At 36.9% G+C, this 27,225-nt stretch overlaps 1 protein-coding gene across 5 annotated transcripts in view; it reads right to left on the bottom strand.

Annotated features, from left to right (window-relative positions):
* The window catches only part of RNASEH2B (ribonuclease H2 subunit B), a 93,658-nt gene that overhangs the window by 18,669 nt on the left and 47,764 nt on the right, over nucleotides 1-27,225 (bottom strand). Inside the window, exons 6-11 of one of the 5 annotated variants that reach the window (XM_090258182.1) lie at nucleotides 19,727-19,791; nucleotides 17,764-17,869; nucleotides 14,887-14,968; nucleotides 12,916-12,958; nucleotides 9,038-9,118; nucleotides 6,660-6,826 (exon numbers count right to left, since the gene is read on the bottom strand). In XM_090258182.1, coding sequence (XP_090114308.1) covers nucleotides 6,725-6,826; nucleotides 9,038-9,118; nucleotides 12,916-12,958; nucleotides 14,887-14,968; nucleotides 17,764-17,869; nucleotides 19,727-19,791 — 479 coding nt within the window. In that variant the 3' untranslated portion in view covers nucleotides 6,660-6,724. Of the gene's footprint in view, nucleotides 1-6,659; nucleotides 6,827-7,671; nucleotides 7,759-9,037; nucleotides 9,119-12,915; nucleotides 12,959-14,886; nucleotides 14,969-17,763; nucleotides 17,870-19,726; nucleotides 19,792-27,225 lie in introns of those variants that run through there. The other 4 variants (XM_090258185.1, XM_090258186.1, XM_090258184.1 and 1 more) reach the window with 4 other exon arrangements.

The following is a 27,225-nucleotide window of genomic DNA, read 5'->3' as shown; positions in this document are numbered from 1 at the left end:
CAGTAACACAACTATACAAGAAATAAAAAAAAAAGATCATCAGTAGATTCTAAAACTTCCAGATTAAAAACTATAACATCAACAACAAAAGAGAAGGTTCAGTGCTAGATAATTTTACCACTTAAATTCTTTAAAACTTTCCAGAAATGGATCATTACTATGAAATGTTATTCCTTCCAGAACACTGGGGGAGACGGAAAACTAGAGGAGTTCTGATGCTAAAACCTAACAGCAGTATTGCTCTTATATATAGATGAAAAAATCCTAAATAAAAGTCTTGAAAAGTAGATTTGACAATGGCTAAACTAGATAGGGAACATCAATGCTGTTCTTTATTGTCAGGCACAAACTCAAGTACAGTTTGACAGAGATAAATAGTCCATAGTCCTACATGCCAAAGAATACACACGCACACACATACACACACACCAATTACTAATTTAAATTTTAAAGAAATTATAAATATGAAAGGAAATATTTTTAAAAATTGATGTTTTTATCATCTTAACAAATAGCTAGTGTCAGAATTAAAGGTAGAGGACATTTTTTAAAAATCACAAATAAGACAAAGATAACCAATATTATTACTCTACAACACAATTCTGATATTCTTGTCTGGGAATGAAAGAGTGGAATATTGTATTCTACCTCACCATTCTTCTGACATTGTTTCTGTAAGGGCTAATTCTGACTGATATGTAGCTGGTAGATGAACAGCACGTTTGTATAAAAATCCTAGGAACTAACTTCAGAAGATACAGACCCAACCTTCAGGCATCTTAGCTCTGGGAGATTTGCTGATCTTCAACCATGGAGCCAGGATGTCATGAATCCAGTATGACTAAACCAGGATGATGCACACTGAATCATCACTTCTTTACTGGAAGAGACTACACTCATCTGCACATAGAGAACTTTGCAACCTCCTCCCTTGATCTCTTTGCTCTGTTCCCTTCTCCTTCCTTATAAAAAAACCTCTGCCTCCAAAGAGAGGTGGAGATGGGCTTTGTGACATGAGTCCCCATCTTCCAGGAGATGGGCTTTGAGACACGAGTACCCCATCTTCCAGACGGCCTGTATCTGCAAATAAACCACTTTCCCTTACATAAGCACCTGCCTCTTGAGTATTGGCTTTCGTAGCGGCAGGCAGCTGGACCAGTGTTCGGTTATAGTAATATGATATAAAACTCAGAAAAAAGGTATAACTATTAGAAGGAATTGCATACAATTTTTTCAGAGTAAGATTACTTATGGATTGCAAACCCAATGTGAATATTAAAAAATTTAGATTTAATAGTTTAATAAATTGGCTATTTGAAATATATATAAAAATGTAACACTTTATAGACTTCCAGCCAAGATAGAGGCTTAGGTATACAGGCTGCGCTTCCCTCCACACTAAGAAGGAATACAACTACCTCAAAACTAGAGAAAACCAGAAGTTCCAGAAAACTGAGCTGCATGGAAGTCCAACAAAGAAAGAAGAAATGCTCCACCAGATGGTAGGAGGAACGGAGCTGAGGTGGAGAGAAAGCGGTGTGGCAGTGGCGGCAGGCCAGCAGAAAGTGCAGTAACACATTTAAAAAGTAGGGAGGGACACCTGGGGACTGCTCTCAGCACCAGACCAGACTGTGCAGCTCACGGTTCCAGTGCCAGGGAAAAAAAAGCCACAGTGCTTCCGACTATGAAAACCAGTGGGGGCTGGGGCAGAGGAAGAAACTACCAGCCTCTCAGCAGGGTCTGTTTGTGTATAGGGCCCCCACGGTCCTAGAACATCTGCAGACCCACCCACTCTGGGAACCACAGCCAGAGCAACAGCTAGAGAGGCGCCAGTCCCATATAAGAAGTGGGAGAAGTGCCTGGAAAAGGGATGAGTGCTGAGCAAGCAGCATTGTTCCTTCTCAGACCCGCCCCCACATATAGCACCACAACGTGGTGAAATGAGTTACCCCACTCTGATGAATACCTGAGGCTCCATCCCTTACAATGTAACAAGAATGACAGCTCTTCATAAGACACAGAGGCAAAAACAGGAGCCTGTCAAGTTGAGGAGACACAGAAGTATAGCTGAAAAGAGGGAACAGATCAAGGTTCCAGTGGGAGAAATAAGCGACGAGGAGAGAGCCAACCTAACAGATGAGTAGATAACCTAATAGATGCAGAGTTCAAAACATTGGTGATAAAGATGCTCACAGACTTGAAATATATGCTTGAGTATGGCAAACACATAGGAAAGAAGTGAAGGCTAAGCTAAGTGAAATGAAGAAAAATCCACATGAAACCAACGGTGAAGGGAAGGAAACCAGGGTTCAAATCAATGATTTGAAAAATAGGAAGAAAAAAGATCAACCAGTACAGACTGAGGAAACAAGAATTGAAAAAAATGAGGAGAGGCTTAGAAACCTCTGGGACAACTTTAAATGTGCTAACATCCGAATCATAGGGGTGCCAGAAGGAGAAGAGGAAGAGCAAGAAATTGAAAACTTATGTGAAACAATAATGAAGGAAAAGTTTCCTAATTTGGTGAAGGAAATAGACATACAAGTCCAGGAAGGACAGAGAGTCCCAAACAAGTTGGACCCAAAGAGGACCATACCAAGGCACATCATAATTAAAATGCCAAAGGCTAAAGATAAAGAGAGAATCTTAAAAGCAGGAAGAGAAAAGCAGAGTTACCTACAAAGGAGTTCCCATAAGACTATCAGCTGATTTCTCAAAAGAAACTTTGCAGGCTAGAAGGGACTGGCAAGAAGCATTCAAAGTGATGAGAGGCAAGGACCTACAACAACCAAGATTACTCAATCGAGCAAAACTATCATTTAGAATGGAAGAGTAGATAAAATGCTTCCCAGACAAGGTAAAGCTAAAGAAGTTCATCATCATCAAGTCATTATTATATGAAATGTTAAAAAGACTTATTTAAGGAAGATCAAAACTATGAATAGTAAAATCACAACAAACTCACAACTATCAACAGAATCTAAAAAATAAAAACAGAAACAAACTAAGCAAACAGTGAGAATAGAACAGAATCATAGGTATGGGGCTCATTTGGAGGGTTATCAGCTGGAGGGAGATGGGGGAGAAATGGTGCTGGGATTAAGAAGCAATTGGCAGGTACAAAATAGACAGGGGGAAATTAAGAATAATACAGGAAAGGGTGAAGCCAAAGAACTTACATGCACGACCTGTGGACATGAACTAAGGGGTATGGGACTGTTGGAGGCAAGGGGGGTACTAGGCAGAGGGGAACAAAGGGAAAAGAAATTGGGACAACTGTAACAGCATAATCAATAAAATATACTTAAAAATGTAAATTTAAAAAAAAACAAAAAAACAAAAACAAATTTCAATTATAATAACAAAGATACCCAACACAAATAAGTGTCTAGGACCTATATGAAGATGAAGAACCAAATGTTAGTGAATGGTATGATTAGGATTTTAGTAAATACAGAGAAATACTACATTCCTAAATGAGGACACTGAATTTAGTAAAGATGTCTTTTTTTCCTCAAATTTTATGGGTCTAACAAAAAATATCAATAAAAATCCCACTGGAACTTACTATTAGAACCTGACAAAAATAATCCTACAGAACTAATGGAAAAATAAACAAGAGAGAAAATAATAAAATTAGAGCTTTTTCTCACAGTATATTTAAATATAAATTCTCTAGATGATTTAAGTAATTAAATGTAAAGCAAAAATTAACTGTTAAAGTATTAGAAGAATATGTGACTCATAAATTTCCCTGTAAAGGAAAACATTTAAGTAAGAAAGGATAGTAAGAAACCAGGGAAATTCCTTGGCAAGTGGATACAGACAGCTGAACACAATGGCTGAGCAATTTACAGCCACATACAGAAGGTCACCGCCCTAGGCCTCAGTTGTATTTCAGCTCCAGGCCCAGAAAAGCAGCAAAACAAGGTGGTCTTAGCCAGAGCCAAATGCAATCACTGAAGACCCCTGACTTTTCACTGACTAATCAGTGAAGACCATGACCCTGAAAGGGCACACAAGAACTGATGAATATTCTCCTGAAATCCTCCCCTGAGACCTTCCCTAAGATTCCCACTAGCAAGAGATAAAATCCTTCAAAGGACCCAGCACTGTTTTATCTCTCTGGGGAATGCCCTGGGCCATTACCTTTCTCTTCTTCTCCCCCATTCCACAGGCATCTTAAACTCTAGGGGTCCCCATAAGACTTGTAATCAGGGGAGCAATGGGCAATGGCATCTTGTCCCAGGCTAATCTGAACCTGTATCCAAAGCCCCCTTTCCTCTGACTGCCCAGTGAGCTAAGGCAGCCCAGCATAGGCTCTTTTGTTGCTTCTTCTATGCTAAGCCCTTCCTGTTTTACTGTCCCCAGCTTCAATAACTACATTCATAGTCACCTGGATTTGTGTTGTGAAATATTTCCTACTGAAGTTAAGAACTCATGCACTACCACCTGGCCCTGGGTATACCCACCCTGGGCCAGGCCCCTGTCCAGTAACACAAGTATAACATTATAAAATTGTGGAAGAAAAGGGGCCACATATTAACCTGACAAGCTCTGGGGACATCTGTAAGACAGCCTACAAAAACTCAAAGAGACCTAAAGTAACCACAAAGGATGATCTAAAATTAAAACTTATTAACTAAAAGCCATTCAGGAGGGTAGTCCTGTCCTATGCCAGTATTTTTCCTTAACAAAGGTAAATTTTAACTTTAAGCCTGTCTATGGTCGTTTTGTATCTATGATAACACATCTTTGGAATGTCTAGGTAACTTCCCTTTTCTCCCCAAACTCCTTGGACAGAAGTAGAGACCCAAATCCCTCATTGTTATTGTTATCAGGTTAATCCCTTAACCACCTAGGTAAAAGAAGTATATGTCTATAACTTTTATCCAATTGCAGAGGTTTCCCCTACTTTGCTTTCTTCTGTCTCCCTAATCTATCACCAAAGACTTCATGTAACCAACCCCCTTATGGCTCCTCCTTTGATTCTAATGTATAAAATAAGGTGCTAAACTGCCCTTCTCTGGAGCATTTCTCAATCCAGTAAGCTATTGCTTCCAGGTAATTGTCCTCAAGTTGGCTCACATAAACTCACCAAAAATTCTCCATAGATCTGAATGTTTCTTACCTTGACAAGATACTTTTAGAGTCAATTAGAAAAATTCTGACACTCTAATTTAACACAGGGCGTAAACAGACAATTCTCTCCATGATATGACAAATGATCAGTAAACACAAAAAAATATTTAATATCATTACTACTCAGGGAAATATGAATTAAAACTACAATAAAATGTATTTTCCCACTTATTTGCAAAGACAACATTTAAAGCTAACAAGGTGGCATTTAATAAGATAAGAATTCACACTATCATTTGTTAAGAGTGCAAGATACTATACATTTTTGGTGAAATATATTCCCACAACTATGTATTTGGAGAACTTAGTTATGACCCAGTAAGCCTACATCTAAAGATCCAGTCTAAGAAAAGAATAAAAGGTATGGACAAATAGTTATATACAATCTAATTTTTCAAGTAATGAATAGTTGAAAATAATCTAATACCCCAAATAGGGTCTTAAGTTATTAAATAATCAAGTATACAAATAATTAAAAATTATTGTTGTTAGGTCCGATGAGAGTGAGAGGAGAAACGACGGGAGAACAAGTCATTAGTTTAAAAGGTTTATTTGGCCTGCTGAAACAGGTGGGCTGAAACCAGGAAGGCAGGAAGGTGTCAGCAGTGAACAAAAGTAAGGTAGGGGTTTTTAAAGGGCATAAGGGGCAGGGAGTTGAAGGGACTTTCTGTAGATGGCTTTGGGGGAGTCAGTTCTGAGAACAGAGAAGTTTACTAAAACAGAAAAGTTACTAAATTCTTGCCACCAGGGTAAGATATCTTTGAAGGACATGGGCCTTGCCAGCAGGCTAAGATATATTTGAAGGACACAGGACTTCACTGGCATCAGCAGTTATAGACGGGGCAGCAAATTTATTGGGGCTTGCTAAAATTACTGGAGCCCAGGTCTTATGCCTAAGAATTGTTATTAAAAAAGCATATTAATAGCCTGGACAAATGCTCACAAAATGATGTTGTCAAGAAAAAAAAATTATAAAATTATAATTCCTTTTAAAAATTATTACAAAATGCACCATATTATCTTTGGGTAATGAAAAGTTGGGAGACTACAATTTTTGTTTTATACTTTTCTTTATATTCTACAAAGAACATATATTCATAAAACAAACAAACAAAAGAACCCATTACACAAAAGCCAAAACTAAAAGCTTTTAAAAAGTAGTAGTTCATGAGATAGTTTTGCTATCTGATTTCTCTCAGTATACTGATATCGAAAATCATATTGCTATAGCTACCATTTGGCAAAGTTGTACAAAATAAGAGGCATATACTCAAATATTGTCACAAGTCAGTTTAATGAGGAAATTGAGATGCTAGAGGTTAAGTCTAGTCACTTCATTACTTTTCAGTATGTCAAAGAAGACTCCAAAGTCCACAAGTCATTTAGTTACACAAGTACTTTCCCATATTTTATTCAGGAACATAAAATTCAACTACAGCAAAATGTTCAAGTAAATCTAAAAACTTTTTTTTTCCCCAAAGGGTCAGGAAATATGGTAATAGGGAGGAAGGACAAAAATGGGACATGTAGAAGACAAATACTTTTGCTGGATTTCATTTTCAAAGTTTCAAATCTTCCCAACTTAAAAAGAAAATTTTGCACCAAAAAAGGAATCAATACTTTTCATTCCAGTCTTGTCAACTTTAGCCAAAGCCTTTTGAGCTGCAGTCATTTTGCTATTCTTCTGTTAATAGAAATAAGAGAAAAACTGTTTCAAATGCAACATTTATAAATCACACGTGCAAATCAAACCAGACCATGCCTGTCTCAAGGTTCTCTAAGGCAGGTAAGCATCCACTAACAAGCTTCATAAGGGGTTAATTATTTTTAAAAGTTCTGATTTCTATTCAGAACTCAGACCTAAGAGACAAAATATGTTAAAAAGATGCAGGAGACAAACTGCTGCCTTCTAAGAAGTGGAATTTTATAACAAAAGGTTTACTTTAGAGGGAATAATTCTGGAGAATACATTAAGTGCAATAACACGATGGAACTGACACAGGCAGCAATTATCAGAGGGAGGAATTACAGCCGTGTACAACTACATGATGAATAATTCACAGCAATTTAGCATCTGATTTTATTCAGAAGTTCTACAGGAAATCAAAGACATGTTATTATAGTCAAAGATAACCTGTATTGCAAAGCATCTCCAACCTGCTTAGCTACCCCATTTTCCCTCCAACCACAAAATACTTTCCAAAAAGCTGATTCCAAATATCTCTACCTTGTAAATGACCACTCCCCCCACCCCATGTTCTAGCAGCTGATTTTATTTAGATGCATCACAACTTGTTAATAAGCAGAGGCATAAATAATGGGCATCAGCGAAGAAAAAAAGTCAGCTGCCTCCCTAGGAACTGTCACTGCCAAAGAGTGAAGGGCATAATATATGATCTCTGAAATTTTGCTTCTCACATTCATCACTTAAAATTTAGTAGGCTTATTTTTTTACTGGATAGTGAAAGTGACAGTCTCTGAGTTAAGTCATCCACTGCATTTAACTGACATCCTGGTCTAACACCTTACCTCACTGGTGCTGTGCCCAAGGAGATACAATGGCAGTTAGAAGGGTGTGGCAGAAATACTTCTCCAGAAAACTCAAAAATGCCCCTGCTTACAGAAACCATAGAAATAACCAGCTATTTAGCCAAAGTGGATTATCTCCTGATATTGCATGCCCAGACAAATTACACATAGATTAAAGAATAAAATTTATTTAAAAACTTTAAACTATAAGGAGAATAAATGTTAAAATCTAAGTGGAAATTAACTCATTTGGGGATGGGCAAGGTCTTTCTAAGCATAAAAATAATGAGAAAATCAGAATGAACAATTTCTATATTTAATCTTTAGAAAAACTTAAAACTATATCAAATGAAAAGGTTAAACAAAATTGGAAAATTCTTTGTGTCTTATATGTCATGAAAAGTGTTAATAGCCTTAACTTAGAATGAGCTCTTACAAATCAACAAGAAAAACATTACTATCCTAATATAAAAACAGGCAGGAGACATGACCAGACAATTTACAAAAATGCAAATAGCCAATACGTATTTGAAAAACAACTAACTTTATACTTAAAGAAACGTAGCCTAATTACACGAACACTTTTAAGAATAAAAATGATATTAAATGTTGTCAAGAATGCAAGATTAATACTCATCAGCAATAATGGTGGGACTACAAATTTCTACTGCACTTCTGGAAAGCATTTTATATGTATATCTCAATCATTATGGAAGGAGTTCATGTTGTCTAAGCTCTTACTCTTAGTTCTAAACTGTGTCTAATGAAATAATCGGAGATGCAGACTATAAATGTGTATTACTTCATAAAAACAAAAACAAAAAGTTAAGTTGTGTGTTCAAAAATAAAGGAATAATTAAATAAATTATTTCATATGGTGACCTAAAATGTGTGAATGACAAATTAATAAATTATCAAAAAATGCTAATGACATGAACATTATATACATACCGATGCCAACTTAAAAACATATATAAATTTATAATGTATGTACAAGATAAAACTTTTAAGAAATGTTACAAAAATATTTGTCGGAGTGATTACGAAATTCTGGGCTATTAACAAATACAATTTATGAGAAACTTCTGAGCCATAGAGTTGAAAAAAGGTTACCTGTAGGCAGCTCGCTCCTTCCCTCTGCCACACCCTATTACTCTGAATATAGGCAAAGTTTAGGCATACTCTTGCTAAGTATTTTGCCTTTTTTTGATTCCTAAAGACTTCCTTGCTTGACATTTTAATTGTCATTCAGTTTTGAATTGATGATTAAGTCACAGAAATATACTTAAGTCACAAGTTAATAATTCTTCATGGTTAAATTTATAAAATTACAATCAAGCATGCAATCATTCCTGGATACACATACCTTTTCAGTCTTCAACTCTTTAGTATTAAACTTAGTGTAATCTTCTTTTGCTTCTACGGGCTCATGTGATAACTTTATTTTCTGCAATGTTAGAGCGGTGAAGTAGTGTAAAACGTTACCTTTATACATCAATCCATTTAAAAAGAACTGAGGTGCAATTTGGATGGACACTGAGGTCAAATGAAACAGCTGACTCTAAAAAGGGCTTATTTTACATTTTGCTGGTTATCTAGGGAACTAAGCCACACAGCCCTCTGGAGAAGCAGGTTTGATGATGGGTAGATATAATTAGACAAGTCTCACCCCCTAGCCTCTAAGCAGTCTAGCCGCATTGATCACATACTTTGCATGCACCAGGAACAGTGACTGCTGACTTCCAAGACAGTTCAAGGGGGGGAATGTAGGCACAAAAGCGAAGACAATAATTTTCTTTAAGGGGGCCAGCTGTCCAGCCAGAACCTCCTCTTCATTCACCTCCTGGGTTGGTGTAATGTCCATTTAGGAATAGTGCTTATTACCATCTTTGTATAGCTTCATGTTGTTACCTCCTTTCAAATCAATAATCTCATTTCATCCACATAAGTAAACTTTGCAAAGCAAGCAGCCAGCAAGAGAATGATGAACAGAGATGTTAAGCAAATAACTTAAGGCCACCTAGTAGATTTAGGGTGAGATCTCAATATTTGTACAAGCACTCTTTCCATTAGACCCAATGCAACTAAGTCAACCTTTACCTCTTGTTTTCACCTTTCACATGAGCATTTTGCCGTCAATGTATGAGAGAATCTTGTCAAGAGCTAGATTTAGACTTAATGTTCCCATGAGAGAAGGAATCTTGCCACATTTATTATGTAAAGGGCACATAGCAGGACAGATACATCTTTAAATGGAGTACTGACTACATAGTGATCCCAACTCAGAATTTTGCAGATTTTCAAGCTCTTTGTGGATACCGGGGTAGAAGACCCAACATGGATCCATTCTAGGAAATACAGATTTGTTCCCAGCTTCACTCTTCATACACAAGCTTTTTCTAAACAAGAACTGATAGAGTTGGTACTAAAAGATGCCAAAGTACATGTATAACAAGAGATAAAACAACACGTCTTGAAATTCTTCACTGTAACAAACAGATGGGCATCTGGGACTATACCACATAATGGGAAAATCCTCTTGGCCACACAGCAACCTCTAGCAACCAAATCTTCAAAAGAAAAAGACTAGTTTATAATGTATGAACTACATCTAAGCAAAGTGAATTTAGGTGAACAAGCAACTTTCTTAAGAACACATGTTTCTACTAAAATTAAGACAGTGTTTAAATGATGCATAATTTTAGTAGGAATTTATCTTCAACCAGGAGAGTAGAACTCACAGGTAATGATAAAGGCTATAATATTTTCACACTGCAAGAAGCTTAAAGTTATGAGGATGTTTACTTTCCTCCGGTGGCAATATGTTCTAATATAGATGTCATCATAAACACATGGGTATATTACTTTTCACTGATAAGTCAAATTAAAAAATGTAATGACAAGAGCTTAAGATAAAAGATGTTTCCTCATAAATGTTAAACATTTAATAAGATGACTGACCTGTCCAGGGTGCTTTAACGGCTCACTATCAAACAAGACACCAATTATAAGTACTTGCAAAAAAGAAGATGATTGTGGTAACTTCTGTACATAACCAGGTTTTATGTTATTCCCACCCTACTGTTGAATATGCTGGAAGAAAGCCATAATTGTTATATTTATTTATATTTTTTGTTATTTAAAAGAATGGATCACTATGGATTTGGGGAAATGTTTCAGAAGAAACAGAAATGTGGTTCAGAAAGACATTAACAAAGGGTATGACTAAATGGCTACAGTTCTGTAAAGAGAAGAACGAGTGACAGAGTACCAAAAGAATTAATGCTGGGATGGATTGGTCTTATAATTCTTACAAATGGTTTGCAAGAAGAAATTCAGGAACATCTCCAAATCCACTGACTGCATTCAGCTCTGCTAGCTGACAGTGATAAATTCAAAAGATGGAAGGGGTGAATATTGGAAGCTGAGTTTCGAGATAGGCAAACATATGATAGTAAGAAAATGACACAAAACATATTAAGGATGACAGGCTCTATGCTATCGATTACAACATAGATACAAAAATGAGCCACTGGAACATGCTTCCCGAGAACACTAAACTAAACTGTAAAAATCAATCAAGTCCTGGACAGAGACAGGAAAGCTAGCAAAAGATATTGTACCATGCATATTTAAACTGTGGCACATCATCCAGTGCAGTCTGCAATGTGTACACTGGAGCCTGAGGAAGATACAATAGCGTAGGAGACCTTGAAAATCAACTAAAATAATCCATGAGGCAAGGCTGGGATTTAGGAGAAACAAGATGCCAAGATTTAAATCAGGGCTTGGCAAACTACTATTCATGGGCCAAATCCAGCTGGCTGCCTACTTTCATAAATAAAGTTTTTCTGGAACATAGCTGCACTGTGAATTTATGAATTGTTTGTGGCTGACTCTGCATTACAACAGCGGAGCTGAGTAGTTGTGACAGAGACCATCTGCTTCACAAAGCCTAAAATATTTACTATCTGGCCTTTACAGAATAAGTTTGCTCATCTCTCATCTAAATCATAAACAACTGTAATTCTGGAAATTAAAATAAGAAAACAGAAAACTGGGTTTAAGAAAACTGGGTCATGAATGGATCAAAACAGGTTTAGATCCATTCATGAATGATCTCTAAGTTATGTAAAAAGACAGATATTTGGGAGAAAGAAATATGTTAGTGTTTGGAGGGAGAGAAATAGGTAAGGCCTATCCTCTTAGTTAGACAATTATGCCTCTGTTCCCTAGCGCCACTGTCACACATAGTGGACCACTTTGGACTGGAAGAAGTGTGGGTATGACTTCCTGGCCCAGAGCTATGCCTTCAGAGAGCGAAAGATGAATCTCCTTGAACAACTGGCTGAAAATGGCTCACAACTCACACCGATGCACTGTAAATTTTCCATTTTTTCTAAAGGTCAAAGTAATAAATGCTTTTGGAGCTACCATACCTCTAAATAGGACATAATGCAAAAATCTACTGAGGATGTTGGCCATCTTGAAGTCAGGAAAAAAGAAAATTTGTTTAACTCCCACAACATGTCCACCTCACATTCTAGGGCTTCTATTATTTTGCTGGCAGAAGAATGGCCTCAGTGACAAGCTGGTACATATGTTTACTTCTCTGTCTTGGAGGTCAGGCCTGGACTGAGGGACACTATAGTGTGCCATCAGATGTGGTTTCTGAATGGCTTCTCTACTCTCCCAATCTGGGAGACAAACACATGCTGCAGCCCATGGCGCAGAGTAGTTGTGGGTGGCAGTGTGATAACATCTGAACGAAGACAAGGTTTTCCACTAACAGATAAATATTATACACAAAAAGTGCCCATCACTTCAAGTAAAGAAAAAAAGTATGGTCATCCTTGCTCAAAGGATTCTTTGTGTTACAAAAACTATACTCTATGCACCTCTGTGCCAGTGACAGCTAGATTTAGCAAAATTTTAATATTCCTGTTGGTTAATAAAGTTAATTACAGGGTCTGGCTAACAAGGATATTTAATTAAAATTATATATCTATTATATTTTTATATAGTTATCTGGCTAACCAATTCTTATTGAGTTTTCACAGTAATTCATTATTCAGGTAAAATCTACAAAAATAAAAAATATCGATGGAGAGTCCAGTACAATCTTTACTCCACATAACATCACTCCATGCAATGTGGATTTGGTTTCCTTTAAAACATACTACATCAAACTAAACTCACGTGGTGAAAGTATAACATTTTTCTAGGTCCCCCAAGATATCTTACCTTTGATGGAGGGTTTGGCAATGAAGATGAAGGTTCTGGAAGCCTAAGAAGTAAAAAATAAGAATTATAGTCATAGTTTTTCATAGACAAGCCAACACAAAGGCTGGGCCAACTTAATATTTAGTAAGTCCTATTTTCTTCTGACAGCTTCACCTCCATATATTGTATTGTACAATCATCTCAATGTAAAGAATAAAGTTTAACTAAATGAATAAGTCTTCATTTCACTACATAATACCTTGTATTTGAATTGTCTGACCTAAAAAATAAAATTAGAACTCATTTGTTGAAATTTAATTGCTTTTTTTTAGCTTCTATATATTTGTGTTTTGGCATTGCAGTATTTTCTCCTCCATAAATAATGAATCTAGTGTATATTTAGAAGTTAAAATTATACAAGGGGTGGGACCCAAAAAACCCCAGAATTATCTTTTGGAGGGTGAGACCCATGTAGTACAGGCTTTCCCCAAGGTGAGTGTTCTAGGAACTTATCTGTATCAATGCACCAGCTGGTGTTGTTGTGAGAGGCTGCATTCAGCTTTAGTGAATTTTCTTGAAGACTCAGTCAATGCACTTGGTCATTTCATGATGGGTGATTTATGAGCACACCTGCCTACACCACTCTGAGTGTTCAGCAGTTTTTGACCAAAAATGGTATGACCCCTGTGTCCACCCTTCCTATTCCACCCGATCTTGCCCCGAGTGACTTCTTTCCCCCTGGATGAAAGAAGTCTTCAAAGGAAAATGTTTTTCTGATGTAGAAGAGGTGAAGCACTAAAAGTTTTTAAAATTGATGAGTTCAAAAACTGTTTTGAGCAGTGGAAAAAAATGTCTCAATAGGTGTATTGCATAAAACGGAGAGTACTCTGAAGGTGACTGAAGTTTAAACATGTAAGAATATATATACAACTCTATAAATAAATTCTATTTTTTGGGGGGGTCCCTCCTTGTATTAACCACTGACAAAAAGTCATACAAAATTTATCTTTCTTCCATTAAAGTTTAACTGACATATATTTCTCCCCAAATCTTTAACCAAAACTTAAGCCAATTTCCACTAATTATTTTTAAAAGACTAAAGAATTTGCTAAAAAGAGCAATTATATCTATTAAAAAGTCATTTTACCTTCATGTAACACAGAAAAAGTTCTAAGAATGAGGAAAAACTGTTAAATCATCACACATATAAATTTTGAATGTTTACTAAAATATAGAAAAAAACATGTTTTTTTCAGCTTCAGGTAAAATCTTTGTATCATATTAAAGATCTTTATGAAAGAAGAAACACAAATCAAGTCATTCTTAAACCCTCTGCCCTCAAAGACAGAGGGTGTAACAAAAGTACTTAGTGAACAGTGAAAATGGTACAAAATTTTTAAATGTAACTTTCAGAAATATTCTACATGCCACCCAACTCTTTCTTTTCCACCTTCATTCAGGTCTATTAAAATGATCAGAAAGAACCAAATTTATTAAGTCTAACTGGAGATAAAATTTTAACATAGTTTACTTCTAAAATCATACCAATCCATAATTCCAATCCTAACATGAGTTCCAGCAATCATAATACACTAAGTTAATTCATTTCAATCAATGAATGTCCATTAAAAATCACCTCCAGCCCTGGTTGGTGTGCCTTAGTGGTGCTGGCCTGTGAAGCAAAGGGTCATTGGTTCGATTCCCAGTCAGGGCATATGCCTGGGTTGTGGGCCAGGTCCCCACAGTTGGGGGTGCACAAGAGGCAACCACACATTCATGTTTCTCTCCCTCTCTTTCTCCCTTCCCCCCCTCTCTAAAAATAAATAAATAAAATCTTTAAAAAGAAATCACCTCCAAACTATAGTCTATGACATAACTCAAAAATAATCTATCAGAAACAGTGATACGACAAGCCATAAGAAACTCTATTGCTAGAACATCAAGAAGTAAAAAGGTACTTCTTAATTACAACTGAAGAGGAATTATACTTACTTTAAATATTTAGAAAAGTCATCACTTAATTCTTCTGGGATGTAATCAGATATCAGGCCATGGGCATAACAAAGATAGTCCTCTGAAAGAAACAGAATAAAGAGTGAAAGAAAAAATAGTAATAATTATGATAGATTTAAAGTAAAATTGACCTGACTTCAAATTCTGGCTCTGTCTTGCCTTGGAAACTCAAGCTTCTCACCCATTTGATCATTTGTAAAATGCGGATGCTAACATATACCTAAGTAGTGAGGTGATATGATGGATGATGATATAAGATATGATTATATAATACAAGTAGAGCACAGTAAATGCCTACTAAGTAATAGTTAAAACCAAAATTCAGTGTTGTTTTCTTACTTGAGGTCCTTGAATACAAATAAAGTTCAAAAATCATCTGTAACAACATGAGATATTCACGTCCTTTGAAAAAGATTAATTGTTTCTAGGTCTGTTTCAAAATAGAATAAATCTAATTATTAAATAGTAATGTAAGAGAAATAATACTTATTAAGCTCTTGCTTTATAAAAGTCCTGAATATTAAATATACTTCCAAATGAATAAAATGCTTTAAAAATGTAAAAAACTAAACCCAGCAGAGTGTATAATCATTAATTCAAAAGCATCTGGATCCTTAGAACTGAGTATTAACTAAATACAGTTACCTAATACAATAAAATCTGTTTTGGAGCCCTGTTCCTTAATTCAATATTTTCAGTAGAATACTAGAGGATAATCAAATTTAGTAAGATGGGATAATCACATGGGAATATAAACTATCAATAACAACCCCAGGTTTGTTGCTAGGATATTTATTTGCTCCCCCCCCACCCCCTTTCTCTTCTGACTTTAAGTTAAGATAACAATTTGCCTCAGTATTTTTTTAAAAGACTTATTTTTGCCCTGGCCAGGTGACTCAGTTGGTTGGAGAGTGCTCCCATGCATCAGGAGGTTGCAGGCCCCATTCCCAGTTGGGACACGTATGTAGGTTGCAGGGTCAATCCTATGGGAGGGAGCCAATCAATGTCAATCTCTCTCTGTCTCTCCATCTCTAAAATCAACAAACATATCCTTGGATCAAGATTAAAAATAAAGGAAGAAAGAAAGAAAGAAAGGAGGAAAGAGAGAGAGAGAGAGAGAGAGAGAAAGAAAGGAGAGAAAGAAAGGAGAGAAAGAACAGAGAAAGATTGGTTTCCTCCCACACATGCCCCAACTGGAGATCAAACTTGACCACCAAGGTATATGCCCTGACTGGGATGAAAACCGCAACATTTGGTGTAGGGAAGACACTCCAACCAACTGAGCCCCCTGGCCAGGGCTGCCTTAGTATTATTTAGAAAGTGTCTGCTTCTTGGACCACTTAATCTCAGAAAGTCTTCAGTAAGAGGTTTTCATTGCCAATGCTGAAATGGGAGTTATTATTGAACTCTTCTCAAAATGTGCTCATGGTTCTGGGCTAGTAATTATTCAATGAGTCATGAACAGACAAAATAATTTTAAGAATGCCAATATGTCATTTGTTTGCTTCTTCTGGTACCATATCAAACTAAATATCTAAAAAAGGAACTAGCATAAAGAGTGTAAAGCTTATTTTACAGCTAGACCACTAAATGGCAATATAGCAAAACCCAGACCCTTATATTAAGAGACTATGAAAACATTGGACTGGGAGCAGAAGACCTGGTCTGCTAGCCAGGATGAGTGACCTTGGATAAATCATCTACTTCTCTAAGACCACAGTTTTTCATATTTTTAAACGACATCTATCTAAATAACTTCTAACATCCCTTCTCCTATTTAAAAACAAAAACAAAAAAATCTATGGTTTTATCCACCTTTCATCTACCCATTCATGCATCAATTTATCTGACTCAGTCCTCTCTCTTCTTTTGTTAAAGTCAACCAAAGACACTGACAGCTAGTAAACTCAATACGGCAAGGGCGCTGTCCACTACTACCAGAATGGCTGGAGTCAGCTATCATCTGTCTTTGCTATGTGTTCAAGGTATGTTTCTGCAAATCAAAGACTGCCTCATTACCATCAGTCACAAACAGGGCACTGTTCTTCATTTTTATTTTATTTTTTTATGACTAAAGCCCGATGTTTCAGAATTGTATACCTAGATAAGGGAAACACTGAACTGATGCTTAATATCAGAATAATTTCTGTCCCATCATTTGAGAATGTTAATTGCATTATGTAGCTGTTTTTACTCGACATATATATATATATATATAAGTAAGAGCATACTAAGGCAAAAGAATGTAATCTTAATAACCTAAAAGAATAAAAAATTGCCAAGTAAATAATTTTTATCTAAAATTGAAGTATTGAAACCTATAGCCAGACACATGCTTCTTGAGAGAAAGATGCAAACAGATACAGCTCACTGGATACTCTACACAAACAGTATAACAAGAAGCTTGAGTGTGGGCTTCAGAGTTAAACCAGATCCCTAGAAGCTTAGTTTTACCATCTACTGGTGGTGAGACTGAACACAACCTCAAGAATCTCATTGTAAAATGAGACTTACCAGGGTCAGGTGAGATAATGTGTGCACACTGGCAATTTAGTAAAAGATATGGCATACATTATACCCTCAATGAATGAAAGCCAGAATTGTTAGGGGTTGTTATTAGCACAAAATAAAAATTTGCTCAACAAATGATTTAAGTATCAATTAGTGACAGAAGTGGCCAATGGTAGAAATATTACTTGGTTCAGAAATAAAATGTGCAACTGTCACAAGACGAGAAGACAAAGGCAAGAATCTGAAGTTTCTGAGACATTAAGATTTTAAAATCATAAGACAGGCATTTATACATAAGCAGCATACTCCAGACAAAAATCACTTCTGATGAAATTATTTACTTACCTTCCTTGTCACTAGAAATCCTGTGACTGGGGAAAAATGCAGTTGACTGTACCCGAGCACCAACATTTATGCTATTGGTTTTTAATGCTGCCATAGTCTGATTAACCTATGAAATAAACAGAAGAGAATATTATTTTAGAGTATTTTGAACTAACTCTAGAAATCCACAACTTTCCAGATAGTCCTCAATCCATTTAAGATCTAGGAAGAAGTTATTTCTTCAGCAGATCAGAAGATGAGAGATGGCTGCACATTTGGAGGAAGTTTGAGCAGCAGCTACAGCATTTCAGGAGGATCTCAACACAGAGACTCTCTTAAGTGCTACACAATATGAGAGTACTGACTCTGGAACTGGGCTGCTTGGCCTTGCTCTGTGACCACAGACTAATTACTTCACCTCTTGGTGAAATGAGAATAAAAATGCTACCTACCTCACAGGATTGTTATGAAGATTAAATGAGTTAATATACAAGATGGGACAAAAGTAGGTTTACTGTTGTTCATATGGAAAATAATACAATAATTAATAACTAATAATACATGAATAAACTGTTTCGTGTACTCAAAACCGTAAACCTATTTTTTTTCCCTGCCCTGTACATAAGGCCCTTAGAACAGAACCTGGCATAAAGTTTATATGTAATAATTTTCTAAACAAAATAATGCAAATTTCCCAAATCCTAGAAATTTAAGAAAGGAAACCCAATAAATTTAACCTTTACTTTGCTATTCATGTCATTATCATTTCCTAAGGGCAAAAACTAAATGGCAAGATTCTGTTCAGCACTTATACTCATTCTTCACCTACAAAGACTAATATTAAGGGGAATGAAAAGTAAAACATGGGAGCACTTTTAAAATCTTTTCACTTCTCTGTATAGTAGGAGCCTTGATTCTACAAGGTTCATTTCCATGCTCTCAGCCTCCTAATATACCCAGTAACATATGACATACAAACATGTTTTTCATAAAATGAAAGACAGAAGAGAATCCTAAGAATTGGTACTGTAACACCTGGGTATCATTGATTTGCAAAAACTGTCAGCAATACATCTCCTCTGGTAAGATTCTTAATCAATGTGAAAGTATACTATATCCTTAGACCAATGGGTTTCAAAGTATTTCTTGTTTGTTTGTTTTCAGCCACAGTCCACAGTAAGAAATACACAGCAACTTAGTACTGAAACATATAAAAATGTTCCATAGAGCCATACTTAATACTTGCCCTTACTCTGTTAAATTTTAATACATCCCTTCCCATCCCTTCCCTTCCCATCCCATCCCATCCCATCCCATCCCATCCCATCCCATCCCATCCTATCCATCATATCCTATTCTATCCCATTAAAAGAAAAATACAGGTTGTAACTTACTAAATCAACCTTATATGCAGTCTACTTCTTAGGATCACTAAGGTACAGGGTGTGCCTGGAAGATGACCTCTCTTCAGCATACAGACACTGAGTAGGACACACTTTCTCTAAGCCTGAATCCAGTCTGCCTTGGGCCCTTGGCTGGCTATGTATGAGCAACACCCACATATGAGACACCTGCAGCACCAACCACAGCAAATGCACATCAGGCCTGGTATTGTCTAGCTTGGAAAACTCAAATCTACACCAACAAAGAGTAAGAACTTCATTCAGTGGTGGAGATCATGGAGAAAAGAGGATGCAGGTGAAAGAAAGAATGAAAGGAAGAAAGGAAGGAAGGGAGGCAGGGAGGAAGGAAAGAAAGGAAATAAAAGAAAGAAAAGGAAGAAAACTTCTAGCAAACTCCAGAGACACACGAGTTACAGAGGATGAAAAGTAAAATATTTCTTCTCATAATGGGTATCTTTACACAGTTTACCACTCTTAATTGGAAATACAAGATAGTCTTTGGATTAAGATTTATCACATTCTTTAGTTTTAGAAAGGAACATTGAAAATTTTTTGCCATAGGTACTAGACAGGTACTATACCTTTTTTCCCAACCACTTTAATGTCTTCTCTTTGCTGTACTTGTAATATTTCTTTTTGTCTATTTCTGAATTAAAAGAAAGAAGAAGACTGAGCACAGTAAATTAAACAAAAAATAAAACTCATAAGGTTATATCATATACAAGATAATTTTAAAATTATATATTTTATATAAAATATTTTATACTTAAAATATTTTAAATAGAAAAAAATCAATTTACAAACCTGAGAGTACAGTTGAGATATCAAAAAATTCCAAAACAGAATTTGAGTACCTCAGGAACTATTAAAATGAGTGGGAATTTAAGCAAATCATCAGATTATAAAAACAAACCTGTAGGAAAGGTAACTTTTAAATAGAAAATTAACAAGTGAAGAAAAGTTAATTTTTCTACATAATTTTAAGCTCACCTCAATGTTTTCAATAAAAGACCACTTTTCTAAAATAAAAATAAAAATTCCATACCATAATATATATATTTAACTACTCAGTACTGTCATGGTGGGATTAGTGGAGGAAAAAGAAAAGATAAATCTCTCTTTCACTGTGTTAATTACAGTATTCCCATTGCTATTTCAGGGAAATTTAGATCTATGATATGCTCAAACTGGCCTTTTTATAGGTATAAAAGTTTCATGTCTTATAAATTATACTTTCTGTCTTCACAATCCACCTCCTATGTTAATGAACGACTTTCTTCTCAGTAACACTTCATTCATGGGGTTTCTTGGTTTCTGTAGAAACCCACTTCCACTCCCAGTTCATCTTGTGGCTGTCAATATTGTGGGCAATAGAAGGCAGGTTGGAGTGATGGCTGCACCTATGCAGCTCTCCTCAGGACCTGCCACTAAATAACAAAAAGGAGGCACTGTCGCAAATGGCATACTGCCAGAAGTTTGAGGTTTCCAAGGTGTAAGGTCTGCTATCCCTAGGACCACCTCAGCAAACAGCCTGCTGCAGAACCAGGTAGAGGAGACTGGACTTGAAGTCCCTGGAGATGATGTCCTACTCCATGTACATTTGGGGAATTCTAAGAGCATACAGCCATCACTCAAAATATGTACACTGTTTAATGGATTTTTAGAAGTCCTGTTCACTAAATGGTCAAAGGACCCAAATAGACACTTCTCCAAGGAGGACATATAGATGGTTCATAGACATATGAAAAGATGCTCAACATCACTAGCCATCAGAGAGAAGTAAATTAAAACCACAGTAAGATACCATTTCACAACTGTCAGAATAAATAAACAAACAAGTGCTGGTGAGGATGTGGAGAAAAGGGAACCCTAGTGCACTGTTGGTGGGAATGCAGACTGGTGCAGCCACTGTGGAAAACAGTATGGAGTTTCCTCAAAAAACTAAAAATGGAACTGCCTTTTGACCCAGCAATGCTGCTGCTGGGAGTATACTCTAAGAATTCTGAGTCACCAATGCAAAGAATTTATGCACCCCTATATTCATAGCAACACAATTTACAATAGCCAAGTGCTGGAAACAGCCTAAGTGCCCATCTGTAGATGAGTGGATCAAAAAACTGGTACATTTTACACAATGGAATACTATGCAGCAGAAAGAAAGAAGGAACTCCTACCTTTTGTGACATAATGGACAGAACTGGAGACTACTATGCTAAGTGAAATAAGCCAGGCGTTGGAAAGACAAATACCATGTGATCTCACCTATAAGAGGAACCTAACGAACAAAATAAACTAACAAACAAAACAGAACCACAGGCACGGAAACATGGAACAGACAGTGACCGGGCTGGGGGGTGGGGGTAGGTTGGGGGTAATGGTGGAAAGAAGGGGAAGAGACTAGTCAAAGATTTTTGAATGACCCATGGACATGGACAGTGGTGTGGGGATTGACTGTGGAAGCATAGGGGTGGGCTGGGTAGAAGAGGGCAAATGGGGAAAAATTGGGACAACTATAATAGAATAACAATAAAAAAAAAAAAGTGCTTTCACTGCCTAAGACAAATAATCTCCAAAGCTCAATGCTCAGGTCTCTTCTAAGAAATCCTGCCTTGATTACTCACTTCTCTCGTCTCCACCTCTAAATTCCCTGAAAGAACAGTCTGCCAGTTTACTTCTTCCCTCCCACTCTCTGAGCCCCTTTCAGGCTACTCCTTTTTCTCTTGAAAATACTCTTTCAGAAGAAGAAACATAGGATCTGAACCATACTTCCTCAGTTCCTAAACACACAGCACACAATGTCACCTTGGGAAGTCACTATTAAATGGGATGATCCATACAAACCTGATAGCACAACACCTGGCACATAACAAGTACCTATTATTATTTAAGAACAAATGAGAACCGACGACCTCATTTTATGTTCACAAAAATAACATCAGAAACTAATATACATTCAGGCTTGTGCTACATTTTTTATACACATTTTCTCACCGAATGCTCAGAATGAAAAGCCAATGAAAAGCATTATCTGTTACCTTCTTAAATGACTGGGTGTGAGTAAATAAATTGTCCAAAGTCACTGTGCTAGTAAACAGTAGTGGGACTCCTACTCAGGCTGAATGAAAAGCTGTGGATCTGATGTGCATTTTAACAAAATTAATTAGCTATTCACCAGCCTCAGTACTTCTGACCCTCTTATTTGTGGGTAAACCTCTCCTCTACGGTTCTATAAAATCTCTCAGTTTTTCTATATCTGTGATAACTTTTCCTCTGATTTCTTTCTAGCTCTACCTCTTCCTCCACCTCCAAGGCCAATCGTACCTTTCTCCTGGGGTGACTTCATCTAGCCTCAAGAAGAATAAACAAACCCAATCAGGAAGCCCACAGCCTGAGTTGAAGCCCTTTGTGCCTAAAGCCAAACTGTTCACCTTCTCCCAAACCACCCTCTTAGAAGCCTAGGCTCAAATCTCAACCATTCCTCACTCCCGCCTTGCTACCACATTCCATCACTGGACTTTGGGAAATAGGAAAAGGGCCAACATTATCTTGTAGGGGACAATGTGGGAGGAAGACAGCAAAGAAAAAACTGTCAGAAATCAGGAAGCTTAGATTCTTGTGCTGGATGAGTAACCAGTTCACTTTTAAAAATCAATTTTATTTAGTAATAATGTTCACATGATAAACTTACCCGTATTAAGTATACAATTTGCAGAGTATGGACAGATGTACATATAGTCATGTAACCATCACCCAGAAAGTTCCCTTACTTCTGCCATCAATTCTTCCATCCCCACCTAGACCTCAGGTGACCGCTGATCTGCTATCATTTTTTCCTTTACCCTAGAACTTCACAGAACAGCACAATGTGTGCTTTTTTGTGAACATCCCCCTTTGCTCAACATAATTTCTTTGAGATTCTTCCATTCTGTTGCAGTTAGCAGTAGTTCCTTACTTTATATTATGGAGTATATCCTGTGTATGTATTCCCACATTTTGTTTACCCACTCACCTATTAAAGAACATTTAGGTTGTTTTCAGTTTTTGTCTATTTTGAAAAAGTTGCTCTGAAATAAAAAGGCTGTTCTAAACATTCTTGCATAAGTCCTTGCACAGATCTATGTTGTCATAATGTAACAGGGTGCAGAGTGGGGGACCCCCAAAATAAAGTATTTTCTCACCAAACCTTTGGTTGGGGAGAGGGAGAAGTGGACGATAAGCTTAAGGTACTTTGCATTACAATGACAAGTTGATAACTAATTGATAGTTGTGCTGCAGCCCCCCAGGGTGTACTGACATTAAGGGCGTATCCTGAGTCATGACATAGCCAGGGGAGGCAGAGGCCCGTGCGGCACTTAGAACACTTGCCGAGACTAAAGATGGCAGCCAAAAGAAGGTAAAAGATTCCAGGGAACTAGCAAAAGTAGTACATTGTAGCAGGAGCCAGATATGAGGTCACAGAGGAAGCTCTGGGTCAACATTTAAAAGAAGGGTGGACAGAGAGAGAAGACCTATGAGGAAGGAGCCATGAGTAGGGGGATTCAGCATGAGATCTGAGAGGAAGCAACAAGCAGCTATGCAGTTTTTAGTCAGGATTCCACCACGTGGCCTGCTGTGGTGAAGAAGGCAGCCATGTGGGCTGAGGAAAAAGTGTAAGGAAAGAGCTGATGGAGCTGTGTGGGAACCCGCTGAACCAAGCATGGATACATGGGAGATGACTGAATGCTGAACTGTGACCAGGAATATAGACTTCTGCTTCTCTGAAGGACTTATGGAAAAGCCATTTTCTTGGGTTGTGTGCCTCCCAGGACTCCACCATGATCCAGTGTAATATGGCACATGTTTTCCTGGACTACTACATGGAGGCTGAAGACAACATACCCGAGATCCTGAAGGAGAGAGCTGCTGGGAGAGGATGGTGATTCTGAAACCCACAGGTGTACATTCCAGAGGGGATGGACCACTGTGCAACCAGCTTAAGAACAGATAAGGTTATGGGGAACTTCTTGGGCATGTTTTTGGCTTATAGCCTGATGGGGAGTAAGGGAAGCACTGGGTCTTGTGGGAGAACAGGGCTCTGAGCAGGAGTGATCCCAGCTTCCCCCTCACCCCCACCCAGGTTGGAATCCTATCAATAAAAAACATTTTCCTTCAGCACTAATTGTTGGGTCGTGTATCAAGGCGACACATGGACAAGCCCTGGTTTGCTTGGTTACAATGAGTCTTGGGTAAATATCTAGGAAGGTAATTACTGAGTTATAAAAAATTCCAAGTAGAGGTGACCACACCAGGATGCATCATGACTGAGATGGAAGGTGAAAGATAAAGACAGAGTCCTGGGGGCAGCAAGAGAGGCAGAGAGTTGGCTACAGGGTGGTGCCTATAGGACTATCAGCTGGTTTCTCAGAGGACACTTTGCAGGCAGGAAGGGACTGGCAAGCAGTATTCAATGTGATGAAAAGCAAGGACCTACAACCAAGATTACTCTATCCAGCAAAGCTATGATTTGGAATGGAAAGGCAGATGAAGTGCTTCCCAGACAAGGTGAAGCTAAAGGAGTTCATCATCACCAAGCCATTATTACATGAAATGTCAAAGGGACTTACTTAAGAAAAAGAAGATCAAAACTATGAACACTAAAATGACAACAAACTCACAACTATCAACAACTGAATCTAAAAAATAAAAACAAAATCCAACTAAGCAAACCAGAATAGGAACAGAATCATAGGTATGGGGATCATTTGGAGGACTATCTGCTGGGAGTGGGGAGGGGGAGAAATGGGGAAATGGTGCAGGGACTAAGCAGCATAATTGGTTGGTACAAAATAGACAGGGGGATGTTAAGAATAGTATAGGAAAGGGTGAAGCCAAACAACTTGTATGCAGGACCCACGAACATGAACTAAGAGGGGTGGGATTGCTGGGGGAAGGGGGGTACTGGGCAGAGGGGAGCAAAAGGAAAAAATATTGGAACTACTGTAACAACATAATCAATAAAACATACTTAAAAAAAAAAGTTCCAAGTAGTTAAACCCTTCTATGCTTCCACTAGCCAGGTAGGGTAGTTCCAATTGTTCCACAATTTACTGTCAGCCTTTTCTGTTTTAGCCCCTCTTGTGGATACTAATGACATTCCTTGTGGCTTTAATTTACATTTCCCTGGTGACTAATGATATTGAACATGCTTTCATGTGCTTATGAGCTATTCGTAATTCTTTAAGTGTCTGTTTCAACTGCTTGCTGTTTTTTTACTGGGTTGCATATCATATCATTATTGTGTTAAAAGAGTTTATATATTTGAGATACATATCTTTTATCAGATATATGCCATGTAAATACTCGCTTCCAATTGTGGCTTTATCTTTTTCCTCAATTTTGTTTTTCAAAAAACAGAAGCTGTTAATTTTCATGAAAAGTAATTTATATATTTTTTCATCTTATTTTGTATGGGTTTCAGGTACTGCTTCATTGTTAAGACAACCATATACTTTACAGTGTTTCCCTCAATATTCCCAGTATCCCAGCTGTTACCATACATAGTTGTCTCAATATTATACTTTATAATTTTTTTATAGCTAGTAGTTTTTGTGCCCTAAGAAATCTTTGTCTACCCACAAAAAGGTCTTCTGTGTTTTCTTTTAGATGTTTAAGTTTTCATTTAAACTAGTGCCTTATTTAAATTCTCCTATATGATGGTGAGGTGAAGAAATCTTTGCCTATCTACACAAAAGTTTTCTATGTTTCTTTTAGAACTTTAAGTTTTCTTTTAATTTTGAATTAATTCTGATCCATTTTGAGTTAATTTTTCTGTATGATGGTGAGGTGGGGGTCAACATTAACTGTTTTTCATATGGAGAATCAATTTTACCAGGTCATTTGTTGAAAAGGTTATCCTTTTGCCCACTGAATTATCTTAATAAAACTTAAGTGTGGCTCTACGTCTGGATTCTCTACTCTGTTCCATATTTCTATAAAATTGTCCTTATACCAGTGACATGCTTTCTTGATTATTTTAGCTTATTATAATAAGAGTTAAAAACAGATTGTGTAAGTTCTCCAAACTTTTCCTTCTTCACAATTGTTTTGACTACTGCAGGTTCAATTTCTGCTAGGAGAAATGAACACCTTAACAATATTGAGTCTTCTAATTCATAAGCATGGTATATCTCTCTATTTATTTAATTCTTCTTTCTCTCAGCAATGTTTTGTGATGTTCAGTGAACTGGCCTTACACATACTGTGTTATATTTATTTCTGAAACTTAATGATTTTTGATATTATAAATGCTATGTTTTTATTCTACTGTCTGATTATTCACTGCTAGTATACAGAAATAGAATTCTTTTTTGAATACTGACCTTGTATCCTGGGAACCTGTTCATTAGTTCTAATAATTTTTTGTAGATTCCTTTGAGCTTCTTAAATACATTAACATATTGTTTATGAGTAAATGTTTCACTATTTACTTTTCAATCCGTATACCTTTTATATTTTTCTCATCTTATTGAAACTGTTAGGACTTCCACTTCAATGGTAAAGAGAAGTGGTGAGAGTAGACATTCGTATCTTGTACCTAATCTAAGGAGAAAAGAGTGTTGTATTTTACAATGAAGTATGATATTAGATTAGGTTTCTCACAGATGCCCCTTACCGGACTGAGGAAGCTCCCTTTTACTTCTAAGCTGCTGAGAATTGATATTATGACTGAATTTTGTCAAATGTTTTTTTCTCTATCTACTGAGATGATCATACAGTTTTTCTTTTATAATGTGTAAATATGGTGAATTATACTGATTTTTCTATGTTTAATCAATTTTTCATCACGGTGATAAACCCCACTTTTTTCTTTTTAAACAAAATTATATATAGACGTAGATACAAATATATAAAATAGACACAATGCAAGCAGATATTGCTGTGTGCTTACTCCCAGGTCCCTGGCACCAGGCAGAACTCTGACCCCCTCTCCACATGCTCCCCTACTCTGCATGCCTTGGGCTAGGAAACCTCATTTGGTAGGTAAAGAACACCTGGTCTCAGAGGCCAATGCCCACTACCATTTGTCCCCATTGCCTCCCCA

The sequence above is a fragment of the Furipterus horrens genome, unplaced genomic scaffold (assembly GCF_987537825.1).
Source record: "Furipterus horrens unplaced genomic scaffold, mFurHor1.1.pri manual_scaffold_12, whole genome shotgun sequence".
Taxonomy (NCBI): Eukaryota; Metazoa; Chordata; class Mammalia; order Chiroptera; family Furipteridae; genus Furipterus; species Furipterus horrens.
This window is presented reverse-complemented; position numbering and strand designations above follow the sequence as displayed.